Source organism: Thamnophis elegans, chromosome 1, assembly GCF_009769535.1.
Source record: "Thamnophis elegans isolate rThaEle1 chromosome 1, rThaEle1.pri, whole genome shotgun sequence".
Lineage (NCBI taxonomy): Eukaryota > Metazoa > Chordata > Lepidosauria > Squamata > Colubridae > Thamnophis > Thamnophis elegans.
Window position 1 is genome coordinate 64,522,341 of NC_045541.1, and position 19,132 is coordinate 64,541,472.

The following is a 19,132-nucleotide window of genomic DNA, read 5'->3' on the forward strand; positions in this document are numbered from 1 at the left end:
CTTGTAAAGGGAAATCCACGATGACCGGCGGAAGTGACGTCTCTCACCCGGTGACAGAGTCGACGGGCTCGTGGAGCGGGGCGCCTTCCTTGCTCCGGTAGGGCTGTGCGGAGGTATGGGATGGCTTAGACTGCCGCTTTTCTCCCCCCCCCCCCCCCCCACACACACACAACTACCCAGGGTAGCAGCGTTGGGTAGCAGCGTTGGGTAACTGAGCAAGAAGGGGGTTGTGAGGGTGACAATAGCCAGTTGGTGGTCTGTAGGTTAAGAAAAGTGATTATAGAGGTGTTTTGAAATTTAACTCTATACTTATTCTATGTCTTGATTATAGGGAATACTACATACTGTTGTCGATACAGTATTGTTGAAACCAACCGGATAGACAAAGGGTGACGATTCCCACCTGTCTACTAACAAATGTTAAGCTCTTTCAAGGACGTTCCCAGCAGTTTTTCTGATTTTATCCATCCACCTGATCTACTTGAGTCTCATTTTCTTCTTATCTCAACTTTGCCAGCAGTTTTATATAGTCCAACATCTACCCCGCATCACATTATGAAACTGTGTATTTCTTCTTGTAGATAATTGACACAAGGGAACAGTCGTTTTTAAAAAATTCAAGATTGACTGGCTCTTCTTGCAGTCCACGGTTCTTAGAAACAATTCCCACCTCCCTAATTCAAAGGTATACCTTTTTTCTTTCACTCTTCGCATTATCTACCTTTAACAGTTATATATTAGCACTCAAGGATTATACCATTTAACCATCCTTTTTGTTATAGAAATGCTCTTTCATAATATATGTTTGTCTTCCTCTCTAGGATTAATCCCCTTTTACATCTCCACACAGTCAATCTTGAGCCAATACCTCACCATCAGCTGTAAGTTCGCTGAGCATGCTGCTCAACATTATTTAATATTAACCCAAATGTTTTACTTCCTGGTTTTATTTTCACAACCAAATTTGTGTTATCTGCATTTTTCAACGGTGTTCTGGCACTCCCATTAGTCTGATTGCATTGCATATGCTGATATGACTTACACAATTAGTGGCCTAGGTGTACTCACAAAAGCATTAACTTCCTCAAATGTTCTTGCTCTCTTCATTATTCATCTTGTTATAGCCATCTGATTTCATGCCCTACCTTTTTTGAAACTCATTTGACATATCATATGTTCTGTTCAATTTGTCTTTTAAATTTTAAGTAAATTGATGTATATATAGACTCTGGGCCACATCATTTTGTTCCGTATTTTAGAAATGTTAGCTAAAATAATGAGTATCTGGTCTGGTGTGTGTTGTATATAATTTTCTAAGGTGGCTTTTGAAAGTATATTTTCTCTATAAATATGTATCATTCTAGAATCCTGTGTGTGAAAAGTTTTGGTATTGTATATACATCTACCTTTAAGCCCATGTGTTTATTACAGCTCTCCAATGATCAAATGACTACAGTATTTATTATTTTTTATTTATTACCGTAAAATATTTTTCACTTATCCTTTAACTGCCAGTTTTTTCAATTTGTTGGTATTCTTAATTGAGATGATTGCTTGTTCTTTCTTGGAACATACATGTATGTTGACTTATAAACATTTGTTTAGTGACCATTTGCAATACAACAGCATTAAAAAAGGGAGTTAAAATTGGTCCTCATACTTACGACCATTGTAGCATCCCCATGGTCATGTAATCAAAATTGAGGTGCTTGGCAACCGCTATGTATTGCATTGTCCTGGGGTCATGCAATTGCCATTTGTGACTTTCTCAGCTGCCTTCTGACAAACAAACTTAATGGAGGAAGCTGGAGTTACTTCATGACTGCCCAATTCACTTAACTGTATTGATTCGCTTAACAACCATAGCAAAAAAGTTTCTAAAATCAGGCATGACTCATTTGACAACGATCTTGCTCAGCAATGAAAATTCTGTTCCCAATTGTGCCGGCAATCAAATATAAGAAGGATGGTTGATTTTAAGCACCATCATTTTATAGATCTAAATTCCAAACTCATGATCATTCTGACATTATTCTCAGGGTCATTGAGAGTAATGGTAGGTCATTCTACCATATCAAGGTAGTAGGGAATAGCAGCTTAACCTATTTAGGTAAGAATGAAATTATTAGTTGTAGGCATGCTTCTTCCTGTCCTTTTCTGCTCCCTATTGGAGGGGGAGAGAGGTAATTTGCATCACTTTCAAAAGCTCCTGTTGTATTTAATTAACAATTGTCTTTACTGTACATCTGTTCTTGAAATTTGCTGATTTTTGTTCATCTTTTCAGATCATGCAACCTATTGAAACCTTGTCTGTGTTTGAGGCTGTTCAGAAAACAGCTTTAATGAATGGACTTTGTCTTGTCACTGAATCAACAGAAGATATCACTTCTGTGGCAGCTCCAGGTACTGAATTTATGAGCAACAAATGTGATCAATGTGGGTGGGGAGATTTGGCAAATGGCCACTTGTTTACCTGATTTTGATTGGGACAACCATGACCTGGATGACTGAGAATCTCCATAGACAGATTTAAAGTCTTCAGTTTCAAATTGAAATTGGTTGTGTTTTCCATTTTAGTTTGCTTATCTAAACAGGTTCTCTAGAATCCAGAAAATTAATGCTAGAGTTAGCTAGCCAAATTTTATTAGGGCACAATTTGATTATGTTTAATAAAACAAGCCTTTGAACTGGTCAGCATTACCAAATCCATATCTTATATAGTGGGTTGCAATATAGTTTGACGTATAGGTTGAATGGAATATGATCCATACGAAATTTCCAGTGTTGTCCTGAAATGATAGCAGAAAGAGTAATTCTGTGTGGTGTTCCAGGTAAAAGTTTGTTATAATGGATCCTTCTTGGTTAATTCTCAGATAACTGTATTGTAGTAAGCATCTTTCTCAAAGCCAATGAAATTGCTAGAGTTAACTCTGTAAATGACCTCATTTAGACATAACAGGAAACCAATGTTTTCCCACAATGTGACTGAACCTCGGCAGCCTTGAGTTTCTACATTTTCTTCCTGTTCTATTTTTGGTCTACCAGTTAAAAACATTAGGTAGGAACATCTATTTTTAAGATAAAGTTACCATATTAACAAAGAATGGTTTCCTTAGTTGTTACACGGAGCTGAGGTTAATTGTAAAGGTTAGCTGAATATAGAAAGCAAATGCATCTGATCATTTCAGATTATTAAAATAGAAGAAGTGACACGGAGAAAATAGAAGTAAAGCTGAGCTACCACCTGAAATCTTCATGATTAGTAGACAAATTTAGTACATGTGTTTCTCTAGCAACTATTTAAAATTAATTACTCTTAAATAATCTGTTTTTATGTTTGCTACATGGGAATAGTGCAATTCAGATTTTGAGAGAATGGATTTGGGCTTACAAATGTATGGTTCACTTAACTGTCATAAAAACAGTTATCAAATCGGATATGATCACATGGGTGACTTGAATTATGGCCATTATGACTTATAACCAAATTCCAATCCCAAGAGTGGTCATCAGTCAAGAAGTACCTGTATATGAATTTATCTTATTAAGTCAAATGACAGGATTGGGTTTTATTTAAAAAAATCTGTTTTCATTTTAGTTTTAAGGCTGGTATAAATAAATTTCTGTCAGATATAATGTGTTCCTTTCTGTGACTGATGAAGTGCTATGCCTTTTTTCAATGAATTTTTTAAAAGACATACATTCATTACAGGTTTGTGTTATAAGTGCCCATTTTTTGCTGTTCTTGCAGAAACCAAGGAACTCCAGCAAGCTAAATTAATCCTAGAAGTATCAGACCGGATGTATTGTTCTGTTTGCTCAAAGACGTTTGAGAATCGAGATGAACAGGTAGCTATGACTGCAAGTATTTTCTGTACGAAAGAGCAGTCTCTCTTTTGCTTCAAGTGAAATCTGGGGATTTTAAATTATTCCAATCATTGCAAAGGTAGCCATGTATTGATGGGAATTGTTTCTATGTGTATAGACGCATTTCAGGTTCATTAAGAGTTTTTGCCTATTCATCACAAGAAATTTAGTTCAATCTTTTGAACTACTTACTGTTTCTATTCAGAAAGAGCACTATCGGCTAGATTGGCATCGCTTCAACCTAAAACAGCGATTGTTGGGACATCAGATGCTCACAGCAGAAGAATTTGAAGCGAAGACTCAAGCAGGTGAAAAAAAATATACGGATAAGAACCATTATTGCTTGAGGATTCTGTTAATTCTTATGATTTCAATCAACTAATTTCTGGCCTAGCAAAAAGATTCTAATAATCCAGCTAAGAAATCATTAACAGATTAATGAAAGTGATCATCAATTATGTGTTTATTGTTTTTTATCCTACCTCTATTAATTTGTAAATAACTCAAGGCAGCAAACATATAATGCTCCTTCCTTCTCCTGTTTTCCCCACAACAATCCTGTGAGGTGGATTGGGTTGAGTGATTGGCACATAGTCACCCAGCTGGCTTTCATGCTTAAGGTGGGACTAGAACTCTCCTGGTTTCTAGCTGGGTGACTTTACCACTAGACCAAACTGTGTATACATATTTAAACACTATATCAATTATTATGATTGAAAACTATTTTCAATAAATGCCTAAACCTAGCACTTTCTTTTTTGGTACTCTATTCTAGCATTTCATACTCAGTTTGATTATTTAATATTCTATTATCATTGTAGTGTTTGAATCCTTTTTATTTGATTTTAGTGAAACTTCAACCTAGATAATTAGGGATGTTTAATGCTTTAGCTCAAAAAGTCATTTTTACCCAACTGAAATCTTAAGGAGGAAAACTTCTAGCATTAACGTTATGGATTAATTTTTTAGCAGAAGCTCTTTGGATTTTGGAGAGAGCAAAAAAACAAACAAACTTCCAATGATGATATTTCTAGCTTGGTTATCTTTTTTTCCCTCCCTGTTACCTTGTATGCAGATGATGTTTCCAGTATCTCTGGTTCTGATTCCAGTGACTGTGAGTCAAATAGTGAATCTGAATCACAATCTTGTCTGAACGGTGAAAGAAAAGGAATCGGCTACTGCAATCCACGGTCTCAACGTGTACTGTTCAAAAACTCTGAAGCCCAACTCATTTCGGTCTTTCGCTGTGTACTGCTAAACACTACAAAGGCATGTCAGAAAACATTATGGCTAAGAGCCGAATTGGTCTTATTCTAGCTTCTTCCTTTTTTAATCACTAGTTGCCCATTAGCAAATATAGCATTTTAGCTTTTCAGCTGCAAAACACATTGGACATCCAGTCCAGGTTTTAAGTAGTCCAGTGTATGCTGCAGTATTATTAACTGCTGTTGTTTTTTTCCACCTAGTTTTCTGCTTCCATGGGCTGCAGCCTCTCTTCCAAGCATTTTGAGTCTCTGAACAATATTCTTATCTCATCTACCTGAGGTTGCTCTTCAGTTCTAGTGGGCAATACATTAGAATACATGTAGTCCTAATTTAGCAGCCATGATTAGGACTGGCAGCTTGATCATTAAGCAAAGTGATCACTCAGTGAAACCATAACTTCAGCTTTTCTTTGTTTTACAGACCTATAAAGGTAATAAATGTAATAAAAATGTTACTTTTTCATCACTGATATAAGTGTGAACAGTTGGGAAATGAGGCAACTAGGTTTTTTATTGTGATTTTTCTTGCCAGCATATTTCTGACAGGGCTGTTTATGAACTAAAAACATGTTTTGTTTTAAACTTGGAACCAAATAGCCCTTTCAAAATCATTCTGGCTATGTTTCAACAAAACAAGTCCCATGTTGTCCCACTTTGCAATTTTCTATTTCTGAAATGATTTCTCATGGTTAGTTTTCTAGGAAAGAATTGTTTTTTCTGTGGGATGAATGGTTGTGGTTTTCCAACTTCCCATGTTCTTTTGTGGAAAAGAACATCTTTCTGGAATCACTGTTTTTTACTTTTGTATTATGTTGCTTGGAAGTGCAGAACTTCCTTATCGTACATAAAAACCTTAACAGTTTCCAAGGTGAGGTGTGGGAGGAGTAACACATGGGTATTAACCCAGCCGTTTTGCCCTGGAGACTGAGGTAATCTTTTGAGGCGACACCTCTGATCCTCCTTCTTCTCTCCCAGATTAACCTCAGTCTCCAATCCAGAAGGAGTGTTTTCCTGACTCTCCCTCACCTACGAAGACTAGGGGTTTTTTTTGTGTAAGCTTTTTTCTTCTAGCATTTTTTCTCTCTTACCAAGAAGCTCCGATCGCTGCATCTCTCCTCGAATGTGCTCTGCACTGCTAGCAAAAGCCTTGCTGCCTTGTTAGCACGCGTGCGCTCCCCAAGCAGCCGGACGGTTGCGTAAGAGGGGAGGAAGCCTCCGCACCGATCGGAGTGTGTGGAGAGGCCTTCGGCTAGGACTCTGGAGGACTGGGGATCCGCAGGGGATCGCCCCAACGTTCTCCAGCTTCAGAGAGGCTCGGGCCGCAGGTCGGCGGTCGCCATCTTGAATCGCCATCTTGAGCACGTGGGTGAGCGCGTGACCGGCAACCATCTAGGGTAGCTGGGAGCACTCAAGAGGCACTGAGAAGGCCAGAAGAGGCCTAGAGCGGCCCCCACTCTGCCGGTGATCCACAGAGGGGCCTGGATTTCGGCATGAGCCGGCGTTCGAGCCGTGGGTTGCCAGCTGGAGGAAGAAGCACGAGCAGAATAGCATTGCGCTAAACAGCTGAGCCGGCAGAAAGCGAGGAGGGGTGAGTGACGTAATTGTAAGTGCATGGCGGACGCGGCGAGGAGCGGGGGTGCTGGGCCGAGATTCCTAGGCGACCCAGATCCAGCAGAAGGGACTTCCAAGGGAGCCTCCCAGGCCACCAGAGGGAGGTCTCCCGCCAGGAAAGGCACCCCCAGGGCATCCACTAAGGAGACCCATTCTAAAGGGGGTAGAGTTACCAGAGCCTCCACTAGGAGATTTAGGGCAACCATCAGCCCATCGCCTTCCAGGTCACGCTCCCCCCGCAGGCTCCCTAGGCTGGCAGTGGCCCAGGCGACCTCCCCTGGCTCCCCCAGGAGCTCAGGCAGAAGGCACAGCTCTATTTCGCCCCCCCTTTCGCCTGCCCATGCTTCTGAGACGAGGGGGGACCCCTTTGGTCGCAGGGTTTCCAGCCCAGCTAGGCACAGGCTGGCACCAAATTCGCCAGAGGCAAGGGATCACCTGCAACCTCCAGAGCTCCGCCCTGCCCTCCCAGAACTGCCTGAGAGTTTTCCGGAGGTTTTAGCCAGGGCCTTAGCTCAAGTGATGGCCTCTGGGATGCAGCTCCAGTCCCAGGGCTCCCAACATAGATCTTCCTGGGACCAGCCCAGGGATCATCAACTCTTCCCAGAGCCTCTGCTGCCAGAGAGCCCAGGTCCCCTTCTCCCTCCACTGCCAGTGAAGCCTCAGATTTAGAAGAAGGGGAGCTGAAGGAGGTGGGGTTTTCTGAGGATGAAGATGCCCAGTCTACAGAGGCCCCCAACATCACAGGCCTTTCCCCCCCCCTCCTTATTTAGTTCCCTACTCCGGAAGGCCAGGATCACTGCAGACCTGTATCCCCCACCAGACCCCAGGCCGGACAATGCCACGCCTAGCACCACCAAGAGTAGCAAGAAAGGTCCCTTCCATAGACCTCTGGTAGAGGAGGAGGAGATTCCCACTCCAGAGATGTTCCTGGAGGTTCTAAAATCCCAGTGGGTTAAACCAGGATCGTTTCCCAATCTGGGGGGCAATGAGCAGAGATTTTATAACCTCAACCCTACCTTTGCCCAGGCACTCCAGTTCCGGGAGGTGGACAACCTGATCACCACTCTACCCTCAGCCTCAACCGTGGTGATGGGAGACATTGCAAACTGCCTTAAAGCAGAGGATTAGAAGGCAGAGACCGTTTTGCGTAAAACTTTTCATGCAATAACCTGGGCCTTAGGGCGGCCGCTTCTGCATCCTTTTTCAACAGATCCACTGTGCTGTGGCTGGAATAAATGAGAGACGGAACACTGGCCACGGAGGTACGACTGCTGCAGGACATCTCGAAGGTGCTGGCAGCCACGCAATTCTCAGCTGACACCACCCTGGATGCAGTTAAGTATGCGTCGTGGGCCTTATCTTTCTCCGTAGCGTCCAGGCGCTTGCTGTGGTTGCGCCACTGGTAGGCGGAGTCCCGAGCCAAATGGCACCTAGCAGGAGCAGACTACGCCGGGGACAAGCTATTTGGTGCCGCGCTGGATCCTCTTCTGGTGGAGGACAAAAACAAGAAGGTTCTCCCAACCACGTCCAGACGGTCGGATCATCGACACACTCCCTACCCCAGGAGAACATCCTACCGCAAGCTTGATTCCGACGCCCAGAGTCACAGGTACCAGACCCCCAGGTTTCACAGACAAGGGGATAGACTGTTTTCTAGGGACAGATTCAGGGGCAAGTGGCCCTTTTGAGGAGGGGGCGGTCGCCCATTCTGCAGGTTCAAGTGATCCGTTCATGGATCACCCCATTGGCAGTCGCCTCTCCCTTTTCGCGGATGCCTGGGAGCACATCACCTCAGACGAATGGGTCCTCCAGACTGTTAAGCTCGGGTTACGGCTGGAGTTCCGTTCGCAATCCCCTAATAGGTTCCGCACCTTCGCCTCCTCAGCTGATCCGGCCAAACGGGCCCTTAAGGCTAAGGCCATCAAACACCTACTAGATATCAGGGCCATTGAGAAGGTCCCAGAGGGGGAGAGAAGTTCCGGATTCTATTTGAACCTGTTTCTGGTTCCTAAGAGTTCAGGGGGGTGGAGAGCCATCCTGGATCTTAAATGGCTCAATTCCAGGGTGGTCTACCATAGGTTCAAGATGGCTTCTCTGAAATCCATCCTAGAGGGCATCCGACAGGGTGACCTCATGGCCTCCATCGATCTCACGGAGGCCTACCTGCACATCAGAATTGCCCCGGAACATTGCAGGTTCCTTAGGTTTTCCCATGAAGGCAATCACTTTCAATATAGAGCCCTACCCTTCGGGCTGGCCTCAGCCCCCAGGACCTTTACCAAGGTGCTGGCCGCAGGCGCAGGTCACCTGCGCTCCTTCCCAGTCAGACTGTTTTGTTACCTAGATGACATCCTCGTCCTAGCCAGGTCCCCAGCCACAGCAAGGCAGGACCTGGGGACCACCATCGACGCTCTCAGGTCCCTGGGATTCTCTATCAACCTAGAGAAGAGCCAACTGGTCCCATCTACCAGTCTCCAACACCTCGGATCTATTATAGATTCAGGGTCGGGGGAGGTTTTCCTCCCCCAGGAGCGAAAGGACAGCATTGTACAGCTGATTCATGAAGTTCGTAAATTACGCTCTGTCCCTGTAGTTCTTCTTTCCAGGCTCCTTGGGAAATTCATTTCTTGTATAGGGATTGTGCCTTGGGCTCGCCTACACGCCAGAGAGCTTCAGTGGTTCCTGCTTCCATACCAGAAGGCGGGGATGAGCGATGCCAGGTTCAAGGTTCGAGTGTCGCCCCAGGTGTTGTTCTTGCTCCGTTGGTGGTTGACCCCAGCACTGGACAAGGGATCCCTCTTCAAGGAACCAGCGAGGAAGGTACTCATGACGGACGCAAGCCAGTTCAGCTGGGGAGCACACCTGGAGGCTCAGATAGCTCAGGGCCGCTGGACTGCAACAGATCTGCGCCACAACATAAACTGGTTGGAGCTCAGGGCCATCCACCTGGCCCTACGACACTTCAAGACCATGGTGATCGGCCATCACGTCCTGGTCCTGACAGACAATGTGGCAGCCAAGGCCCATGTGAACAGGCAAGGGGGCACCCACTCCAAGACCCTCCGCGACGAGGCCCTCCGGTTAGGAAACTTGGCAGAGAGGCATCTCCAGTCCATCAGAGCGGAACACATCTCCGGGAGGGAGAACCAGCAAGCGGATTGGCTCAGCAGGGAGACAGTCGACAATGGAGAATGGCAGCTCCATCCCAGCGTCTTCCAGTGGATCTGCAAAAGGTTCGGGCAACTGGATCTCTTCGCAACCCCAGCGAACGCCAAAGCTGCCGAACTTCGTAGCGACGTTCCCTTCCAAAGGAGCCATGGACGCCCTCTGCTGCAGATGGCCACCAGGTCTACTTTACGCCTTTCCCCCTCTTCTCCTCATTCCCGGGGTTCTGAAAAGGCTCGTGTCAGAGGGTGCAGAGATGATTCTAGTGGCCCCCTTCTGGCCACGCTGCCCCTGGCTAGCAGACTTGGTGGAGCTGTCCTCAGCTCCCCACTGGAGGATCCCCCCAGGGGAGATGTCCCTACACCAGGGGTCTCTGGAGCATCCGGATCCGGAGTGGCTCCATCTGACCGTCTGGCGATTGAGCGGGAACAGCTGAGAGGGGCCCATTATTCCTCAAAGGTCATTAGGACCGTCGAGGCGTCCAGGAGGCAATCTACCACCCGCATCTACAATGCCTCCTGGGTGGACTTTGCTGACTGGTGTAAGACAAAGGACATTCAACCTGCATCGGCCTCGGTCGCCCAGGTCCTGGACTTCCTACAGGAAGGCCTGGAGAAGGGCCTGGCCCCCAGCACCCTTAGAAGACAGGTTTCTGCCCTTTCCACCATTCGGGGGGGACGGGGACGCTCCACCTTTGTCCCAACATCCGGTCCTCAGGCGTTTCTTTAAGGGAGCGGTGAATCTGAAACCCCCAGTGGTCCATCGATTCCCCACCTGGGACCTATCCATGGTCCTCCAGGCATTGACGGAGGCACCTTTCGAGCCTTTGAGGGAAGTTTCCCTACAATTTCTGACCCTTAAGGTTGTATTCCTGGTTGCCATCACCTCAGCCAGGAGAGTTTCTGAGATCAACGCTCTGTCCAGCAAAGCAGGCCTCTGCACCTTCCTAGAGAACTGGGTCATCCTCAGATTGGACCCCGCATTCATGCCCAAGGTCAACTCTCCCTTCCATAGGGCTCTAGAGATTGTTCTGCCGGACTTCTATCCGCAGCCCTCTAGGGATAGGGAAAGATCTTGGCACAAGTTGGATGTCAGAAGACCCTTACGCATATACCTGAAACGAATGGCACCATTCAGACATACAGAAGCCCTCCTCGTTTCATATCAACCGTCCACCAGAGGTGCCAAGGTTTCCCCGACCGCCATTAGCAGGTGGATCAGGGCGGCCATCTCACAGGCCTATGAGGTACGGGGAATTCAGGTCCCAGAGGGCATCACAGTGCACTCCACCAGAAGTGCGGCCACCTCAGCAGCCTGGGCCACCCAGGCTCCCATAGAGGAGATCTGCCAGGCTGCCGCCTGGGCGTCTCCTTCACCGTTCATTAGGCATTACCGTCTAGATGCCTACGCCTCCGCGGAGGCAGCCTTTGGTAGGAGGGTTCTGCAGGGAGTTCTAGACTCAAGCGGCTCAGGCCCATTGATCCCTCCCTAGGACATCTAGCTTTGGTATGTCCCATGTGTTAATCCTCTCACACCTCACCTTGGAAACTGGCAGTTGGTCTTACCTGAACTGCATGTTTAAAGGAAGTTGTGGGAGGAGTCACTTCCCCCCTTGTTTAGGGTACCCCGCGCCAGGTGCCTGAGTTAGCTCAGTGGTCAGTCAGGGCCAATAGGAAGGATGTGTGCTTGCCTTGTTCTGTTGTTCCTTCCTTCCAGGGCTCTGCTACGACCATTGGTTAATCTGGGAGAGCAGAAGGAGGAGCAGAGGTGTGGCCTCAAAAGATTACCTCAGTCTCCAGGGCAAAAGGGCTGGGTTAATACCCATGTGTTACTCCTCCCACACCTTCCTTTAAACATGCAGTTCAGGTAAGAGCAACTGCCATTTTTCTGCAGGCCAAGAATATCCTAAAGATCCCAATCAGTTTTCAGATGTATGTATATGTGTGTGTGTGTGTGTGTGTGTGTGTGTGTGTGTGTTGTTTAGTTTAACCTTTCACTAACTGAAGAGGTTGCTGTATCTCCAGGGCAGTTTGGAAGAGCCTGCAAATCTAGTGGCTTCCCTTCAGAGGCAGAACCCCCAAACCTCCTGGGTTATCCTGATGGCGGGTGGAGGTCACTTTGCCGGAGCGGTTTTTCAGGGGTAAGAAATAGAGGGTTTTGCTGTTATGGGAAGGGGGGGGGGGGTCTTCTCTGCACTGTAAATCAGAAGTTAGAAGGCTGAACGACACTATGGCCTTGCGCATACCTAACACTAAAGCATTCTTGTTTTAATTTTTGCTTAGGTTATTTGGCTTGTTCTACCAATATAAATCATGCACTACAGTTTATTGAGGGGATGGATGGAGGGATAAATGGATGGATGGAAACAGACAGACAGACAGACAGTTAGACAGCCAAATCTGTACTCCATATGCATATTATGAACACTGGCTTAGCTTTTTTTGAAGCAAAAGGGTGATAAAAAGAAAGGAGATTCCTCAGGCAAGCAGCATACAGTATATGAGAATACTCCCTGGATGGAGGAATCCTTCTCCCCACTCACCCCAATCCTTGAAGTAATTATCACTCTTATACCATTCCTCTTGGGGATTAAATCAATTAACATGAAACCCAGTTTCACTCCCTGTGACCTGGGATTTCAGAAGTCATTTTAAAATTTTGATTAGATAATAAGAGAATTCTACATGTATACTACATGTAATTAGCTTGAACTATAGGACCATACATATTCTTTTTCTTTTAAATGCAACATTTTGTAGTAAAAAAAAAAATCTCTAAAAGTTGTTTTGCGTGTGTGTGTGTCTGTACATCCACACATATATACAGGAACACTGAGTTATAATTCATTCCTTTTTTGCTTAGCTCCAACAATTGGAATTCATCTAAGATACTGTATGGTATCTATTTCCTTCAGGCAAATGTTACAAATGTTTGTATACGTTAGCAGAGAGGGATTAAATTATTAAAAGAAGACAGAATCTACCAAGCTTCTGTAATAGAGAAGATGCCACTGTGCCTCTTATTAAGCTGCCTCTTATTTCACTGCAGGTTGTCTCTGATAAAATGTGGGAAAATAGCATAAATTTCCAGACTAGTACTGATGTTGATGTCATGGCAATTTACATGAGAATTGATGAATGAGGGAATGGTATATTTGGATATTTTACACATTTGTGTAACAAAGGAAGATGTCTGTCTGTCTCTCTCTCTGCGAGCTAGAACCTGAATTCATTCCATTGTGTAGTTTCTTAATGGTACTAAGTATTTACTTCTGCTAAAAGCTTATACTCTCTCTGTTCCCAGGAATGAGATATTGGCACACAAAACTTTCCATCGGTACACGGTGCGAGCTCGACGAGGTACAGCCCAAGGAATGAGAGATGCTCAGGGCACAATGCCAAAATCTGCTGGCGCCTCATTACGGCGCTACAATGAGACTGCTCTCCTTAAAGTAAGTCTGCAGCCAAGAGGGAACCCGCAAAATGAGAGGTTTCAAGAGGTCTCGGATCCTTCGTATGGCCCTATTTCAGAGTGACATTGCCCAGGCCTTCATGGAGAAAAAAATAATCTCTGGGCCTGTCTAGATTCTTATTAGTGATATGTGCATAACCAAGTAATGAAGGATCATTATAGCTTAGCTACACGGATTCATCTTTCTGCAGTTTCTGCATATCAATAAGCTTTCTGCTAGAACTGTGTCTGCATTCCTGTCAGCCTTTCGAGATAGTCCAGGCAAGAAGCACAAACCGTCAGTACTAGCTCTAGCTTTATTGTAAGGTTACAGTAACAGAATCTTGCAGGTCTGAAGGTATTTTTCTCCCCTCTAACCAGAAAACTAGGGAGGTTCCCTTCTGAGACCCCTCCCATACGCCCTTTTTCTTCCTGTGGGCTATGATCCCTCTTGCATAATTGTTGTTTAGGTTACGGCTCTTTCTCCTGCTTACAAGATCATTGTCACAGACCATTATAATTCCCTCTCTGATGTTAAAAAAGGTTCTGTGGGAGAAGAAGATACCTGGATCTCTCGAATCACATTTTGTATTTAAGCTGCAAACCAGGACTTATTGTAGTACCCTGCTGCTAAACTGGCTCACACAAATATTGAATATTGTGGATGAGTTATTCTTATTATATTTTTCTGCAGGAGATACAGGAGCTGCTAATGAGCTGGACAAATTATTTAAAAGAAGCAGAGTGCATCTTCCTTCGTGCTCCACACAATAACCAAGCTCTCTTCTTTAGCAGCAAGCATGGCCCTCTTCTACGAGGTGACCCACGTATCCGGCGTATTCCTTTCAGCACTCGAAGAGCCACCTTCCGTGAGGTGGAACGGGTCCATGGGACTTTAAGTAGTCTGCTGGTATATGGTGAGCTGTCATTTAATTTTTCTCTGTTCTTGGCTTGACTTTTAGCACTTGAAAGATAATTTTTTAGGTCTGTAATGCAGTGCCAGTCAAATAATTAAACTTTCTCTGGAATGATTTCTTTCTTTATTCCCTTCAGCACAACCCAAATACTTGTAACTGCGCCCTAAAAGCTTTGCAAGTAGTTTTTTTAGTCTTATCCTAGCATATCAGAATTCTGTTCTGTCCTGCTCTTGTAAGTTTTCCATTCTATTTTAGAAATTTAGCCCAAAACTATGCCATGGAGGTGCTTTTGGAAGTGTAATCTCAATTTGAGCATTTTAAGGGGAAAGAAACAAGTAAATTAAAATTACATTCTGATTTTTTTTTAATAGGAAATAATACAACAGTGGCAGATCTGACTAGTTCTCAGAAGACCTGGAAAAAAGCAGCTCGTAAGGATGAAGCATCTACACAGCCTTCTGGCACTAGTGAGGAGGGCAGCCATTTTGAAGCTGAAGGAATACATCGTTATTCCTATTCTGTCACCCTTCCTGGTGAGTGTAGATATCTTCTATATCCTTTCTTTCTGACTTCTGGTGTATACAGAACGAAGAGAGTACAGGTAATACTCGACTTACAACAGTTCATTTAGTGACCATTCAAAATTACACTGAAAAAAGTGACCTATGACCACTTTTCACACGACTTTTGCAGCATCCCCATGGTCACGTGATCAAAATTCAGATGCTTGGCAATTGGTTCATGTTTATAGCATAGCAGACTTTACTAATAACTGATGGCATACAGGTGGATAATATGAAACAACAAATGTAACCAGTTCTTTCTCTTCCCTCTCTCCCCAATTTCATCTGGAAATGAGAAGACTGAGCTATGCTCTTTTTTTTTTACAGTCTCTGTAGCAAAGATAGAGGAGGAAGAAGACGAAGAAGTGGGGAAAGAAAATCTGGAACTGGTGGAGGAGACACTAAATTTATTAGATTTACGTGAATTTGAGGTGACACCAAAACAGAATCGCAAAAAGAGGAGGAGGAAACCCAAGACACCGCCAAGTAAGATGTTGAAATAATGACCCTACTTTTAGCATATCTATTAGGTTTATTGCTTTGTGGAATGATCTTCAAGGATAGCAAGCAGGACTATAGGACTAGATTGACTTTTTTTGCAGATCCTCCTTTATTTATAGTCTTGCATACCAAGACAAGGAGCCAATGAACTATAGGTTCTGGGCAAATAGTCTGTAAGAGGTTGGTGGTGTCTTGAAACATCATCTGAGGCATCTATAGTAGGAGATACAATGTGGCCTTCAGATGTTGCTGAACTGCAGTTCTTTTGGGGGGGGGAGATAATGTTTTTTATTTTCCATTTTTTCATTTTCATACACTCACATATATACTGTGCATAGCCAACGCCATACAACATTAAACAATAATCGCAGCAATTCCTTTTGTGAACAATACCCCCCAAAATAGAAACCCAATATACCTCTGCTGAACTGCAGTTCTTGATTTCCCAGCCAACATGGCTAGTGATGAGGAAAGTTAGAATTTGCAGGTTAGCAAATCTCAGGTATAATATCATCTGTTTTTAAATCCTACTGGTGCTAAAATATTAGGCAAGGATTTAAGAAGACTGATTAAAATCAGGGAATCTTCCACTATGTGTTCTGAAACAGAGTCTGGCATGGAGACTTCAGGAAGTGTTGCACCTAGTACCTCAGTATGTAGAGGACCAGAGTCAACTGAGGTCCAAGAACAGCAAGAGTCTCAAGGTGAGTTTGGAACATGTGGAATGTACATTATAGTCTTCCAACTGGCCATCTTGGCCTTTATTCTAATGTAACTATGATTCTGTGCTGACAGGTTGGATCTGTGGCTAGATGCTTTTGGATTGGGGGTGGGTTGTTGTATATTGTTTTGTACTGATGTTTTTATTGTGTTAGCTGCCCAGAAGCCCTTTTTATGGAATGGGCAGCTCCATAAACCCCAAGCATCTTATCTTTCCAAATAATAATCTCAAATGCACCTGAATACACCTTTCGCTTCCTTCCAGATGCTCCCAGCACAACTGTGCAAGATGCCTTATTTACAGCATGTAAAATGGGAGACATTGGAGCCCTACAGCATCTTCTGGGAATGGCTGATAATACAACTGATAACAGTGAGTGCAGCGATAAAGTCACAAAACAGTTGCTCAACACACCCCTGGATGAGAGTGGCTGGACTGTTTTGCATGTGGCAGCAGCAGCAGGAAGAACTGCAGTTGTGCGGCTCTTGTTGGAGAGTGGGGCTGACCCTGCCATCAGGTAATGTCCATCAGGAGAGGGATATATTGAGGCCTGAGTTATCCCCAGTTTTTCACTGTATTTAGTCTCTGCATGGGATCTCACTTGCAAATTTAGCAATAAGCAGCTGAGATAAGCAACAATTAAGTTCTTCTGTCACATCTCTGCCAGTGTCTTAGTTTCCCTTCCAGTCATTATGGGTCCAGAATTTTCATAAATATAAGAAATTAATGCTTTACAAGAGCCAAGGTATTCAAAATTGTTTTGGCATATTTACATGGAGGTTTAAGTCTCCCAAGTAACAAACTAGAAGAGAGTTGTCCTATTTCATAGCTGGAAAGGTTTCCCCATCTTTTTGTCTGAGCAATGATTATCTTGAAGGTGCTCCTTCTTGTAAGCGTTCTATGGTTTTTGTTTTATAAAGCACCCACTGTTTTACACTCCAGGGACAGAAAAGAACAGCCTCCATACTGTGTGTCTACCAACAAGCAAACCCGTAATGAATTCCGTAGATTCATGGGTGAACAGCCAGATAGATACGATTACACCCGAGCTCAGGTGAGTGGAAACAATGTCTTTACCAACTTAGGGAGGAATGATGGGAGTTGACATCAATCAGCTAAAATGCCACCCATTGGTTGTTCATTAATGAAGGAGGTGTGGCCAATGCTTTGCTAACTCAGTCTCAAGGCAAATGGACAAAAGTTAACCCATGCTTAGATTCTCCAAGCAGCGCACAGGAGATGATTAATGTTTTCTTTAGGATCTTTTTTTTTAATTGGGATATCCTCCTGTTCTACTTGATTCACATATGCAATATAACCACAGGTACCTGGCCCTCTAACTGCAGAAATGGAAGCCAGACAAGCAGAACGCCGACGAGCACAGAAAGCCCTACGGAAGCAGCGAGAACGAGAAGACCGTGAAGCACAATTACTTCTGGAGCAAGAACAGGAAGAGAAAAGGCGGTTTGCCCTGCTCAGTGATCGTGAGAAGGTCAGAGCTTAAAGTGGCTTAAAAAGTGATAGCAGTTTTCGTTCTTGTGTTTACTGAAATGTTCTGCTGCAATATAGCAATAGCACCTAGACTTATATTTTATATAGCACCCCATAGTGCTTTACACTATGACAGAGTCAGCATATTGCCCCCAATAGTTTGTTACACCCATGTAACATTGCTGCACTGTAAGTTCTTTTGCCTTCCAAGAAGATTCAACAGGATTCAGGGTTCTGCTTTATCACTTTTAAAGCTCTACACGGCCTGGTAGTAAGTAAACTTGCAGAACTACCTTCTCCAAAGAACACCCCACCCCCCACTCCACACACTCCCATAGAGCATGCCCCAGGTTCCCTCTTAAATCTTGCCACCTTTCGGAAACTAATATTGTAAGCATGCCTTTGGATGGCTTCCTTTGTGCTCTGAAACAATCCCCCACTCACCCTAAGAGAGGCTTTTTCCATACACAAGTTACTTTTTGATTGTTTTTGATTGTACTTAGTTGCCATTTTATATTGATAAATTGTGTATGTTAGTGTTATATAGTTCTTTTACTTTATTGCTTTTATGTTGTATGTTACTCCTAGTTATATTGTGTTGGGTAGCCTTATAAATCCAATAGATTCTGATAGATTCGAGATGTAAGACGTTCTTTTATAGTTTGACATGTTGTCCAAATTCTTCCATCAACATTTTGTGACTGTTTACGTATTGAACTTCATACAGAAAGATGGAACCCATTCTTTTTCTATACAGTGACCTTTTCCTAATTGTTTATTTTCATCCTAGCGTGCTCTGATGGCTGAGAGGAGATTTGCTTCCCAATTAAAAGATGCTGGTGCATCTTTGACCAATACCAGGTATTTTGGTAGGGTGGGGACTTCCTAAGAAATATTGTGTTAAAAAAACCACATGATTTTTCATCTTTTGTGTCTGTAGGCGCTGCTGGTTTTGTGGGGAATCTCTCCTGGGTTGCATTCCTTTCCATTATCTTGACTTCTCCTTCTGCTCCACAAATTGTCTCCAAGCCCATCGACGGGGGGAAACTGCTCCATCCTAGCTGAAGGTTTTGCTTTGGCATCAAGGGACTACAACAGAAATCCCACCTCTATTGTCTGTTGTCACTTTGGAGTGGTGAAATATTAAGCATAAGAGGGAAGTCACAAGTAATTGTTTCCAAGTACTTCATAGGAAGCTAAAATGGACTGCTGTTATTTGAGAAATGAACTTCTTTGTAAGACTGTAGTTTTTTCAATTTTAAACTAGATTATTTAGGAATTGGTTAAAAAGAGCAACTTTTCTTCCCAGATATTTGGGGCCTGCCTCACTGGAATTAACTGCTGATTGGGAGTTCTGTAAGTTAAGAATTGTAATACATTTTTGCTCTGGTGGTTACCGAAAGTTATATTAAGGAATAACTGAACAAAGATCATAGATAAAAAAATGGAAGAATCCTTGAGCCCGTTTTTTTTTTAACCTAATGCTATTTGATTATCTCAGTACTTTCACAAGCGGCAATAGATGTCTTAAGAATCAAGGTAGACCCTTGATCTCCAAATAACAGTGGTTGACATAGTTTG

At 43.9% G+C, this 19,132-nt stretch overlaps 1 protein-coding gene across 5 annotated transcripts; it reads left to right on the forward strand.

The window, feature by feature from the left end:
- Nucleotides 1-25: 25 nt before the first annotated feature.
- ANKZF1 (ankyrin repeat and zinc finger peptidyl tRNA hydrolase 1) lies at nt 26-19,005 on the forward strand. Of its 5 annotated transcripts, XM_032217748.1 has the most exons (19): nt 32-113; nt 332-389; nt 582-685; nt 822-881; nt 2,286-2,403; nt 3,752-3,849; nt 4,073-4,175; nt 4,943-5,136; nt 11,933-12,048; nt 13,212-13,359; nt 14,053-14,275; nt 14,647-14,808; nt 15,166-15,324; nt 15,948-16,043; nt 16,325-16,577; nt 17,003-17,114; nt 17,385-17,552; nt 18,342-18,412; nt 18,492-19,005. In XM_032217748.1, exons 5-19 carry the CDS (start codon nt 2,289-2,291, stop codon nt 18,610-18,612), a joined length of 2,139 nt encoding a protein of 712 aa, XP_032073639.1. In that variant the 5' UTR covers nt 32-113; nt 332-389; nt 582-685; nt 822-881; nt 2,286-2,288; the 3' UTR covers nt 18,613-19,005. The 5 variants fall into 5 exon arrangements, with proteins under 5 accessions (XP_032073659.1, XP_032073618.1, XP_032073628.1 ...); XM_032217768.1 differs by lacking the exon at nt 332-389 and having other exon boundaries at nt 26-97; XM_032217727.1 differs by having other exon boundaries at nt 28-113; nt 332-685.
- Nucleotides 19,006-19,132: the final 127 nt, after the last annotated feature.

Bases quoted from the DNA above. Each gene is read 5' to 3' on its own strand.
- ANKZF1 (XM_032217768.1), top strand. From the start codon at position 2,289: ATGCAACCTATTGAAACCTTGTCTGTGTTTGAGGCTGTTCAGAAAACA. The intron at 13,360-14,052 runs GTAAGTCTGCAG...ATTTTTCTGCAG, and splicing joins ATGAGACTGCTCTCCTTAAA to GAGATACAGGAGCTGCTAAT. The intron at 14,809-15,165 runs GTGAGTGTAGAT...TTTTTTTTACAG, and splicing joins CTATTCTGTCACCCTTCCTG to TCTCTGTAGCAAAGATAGAG.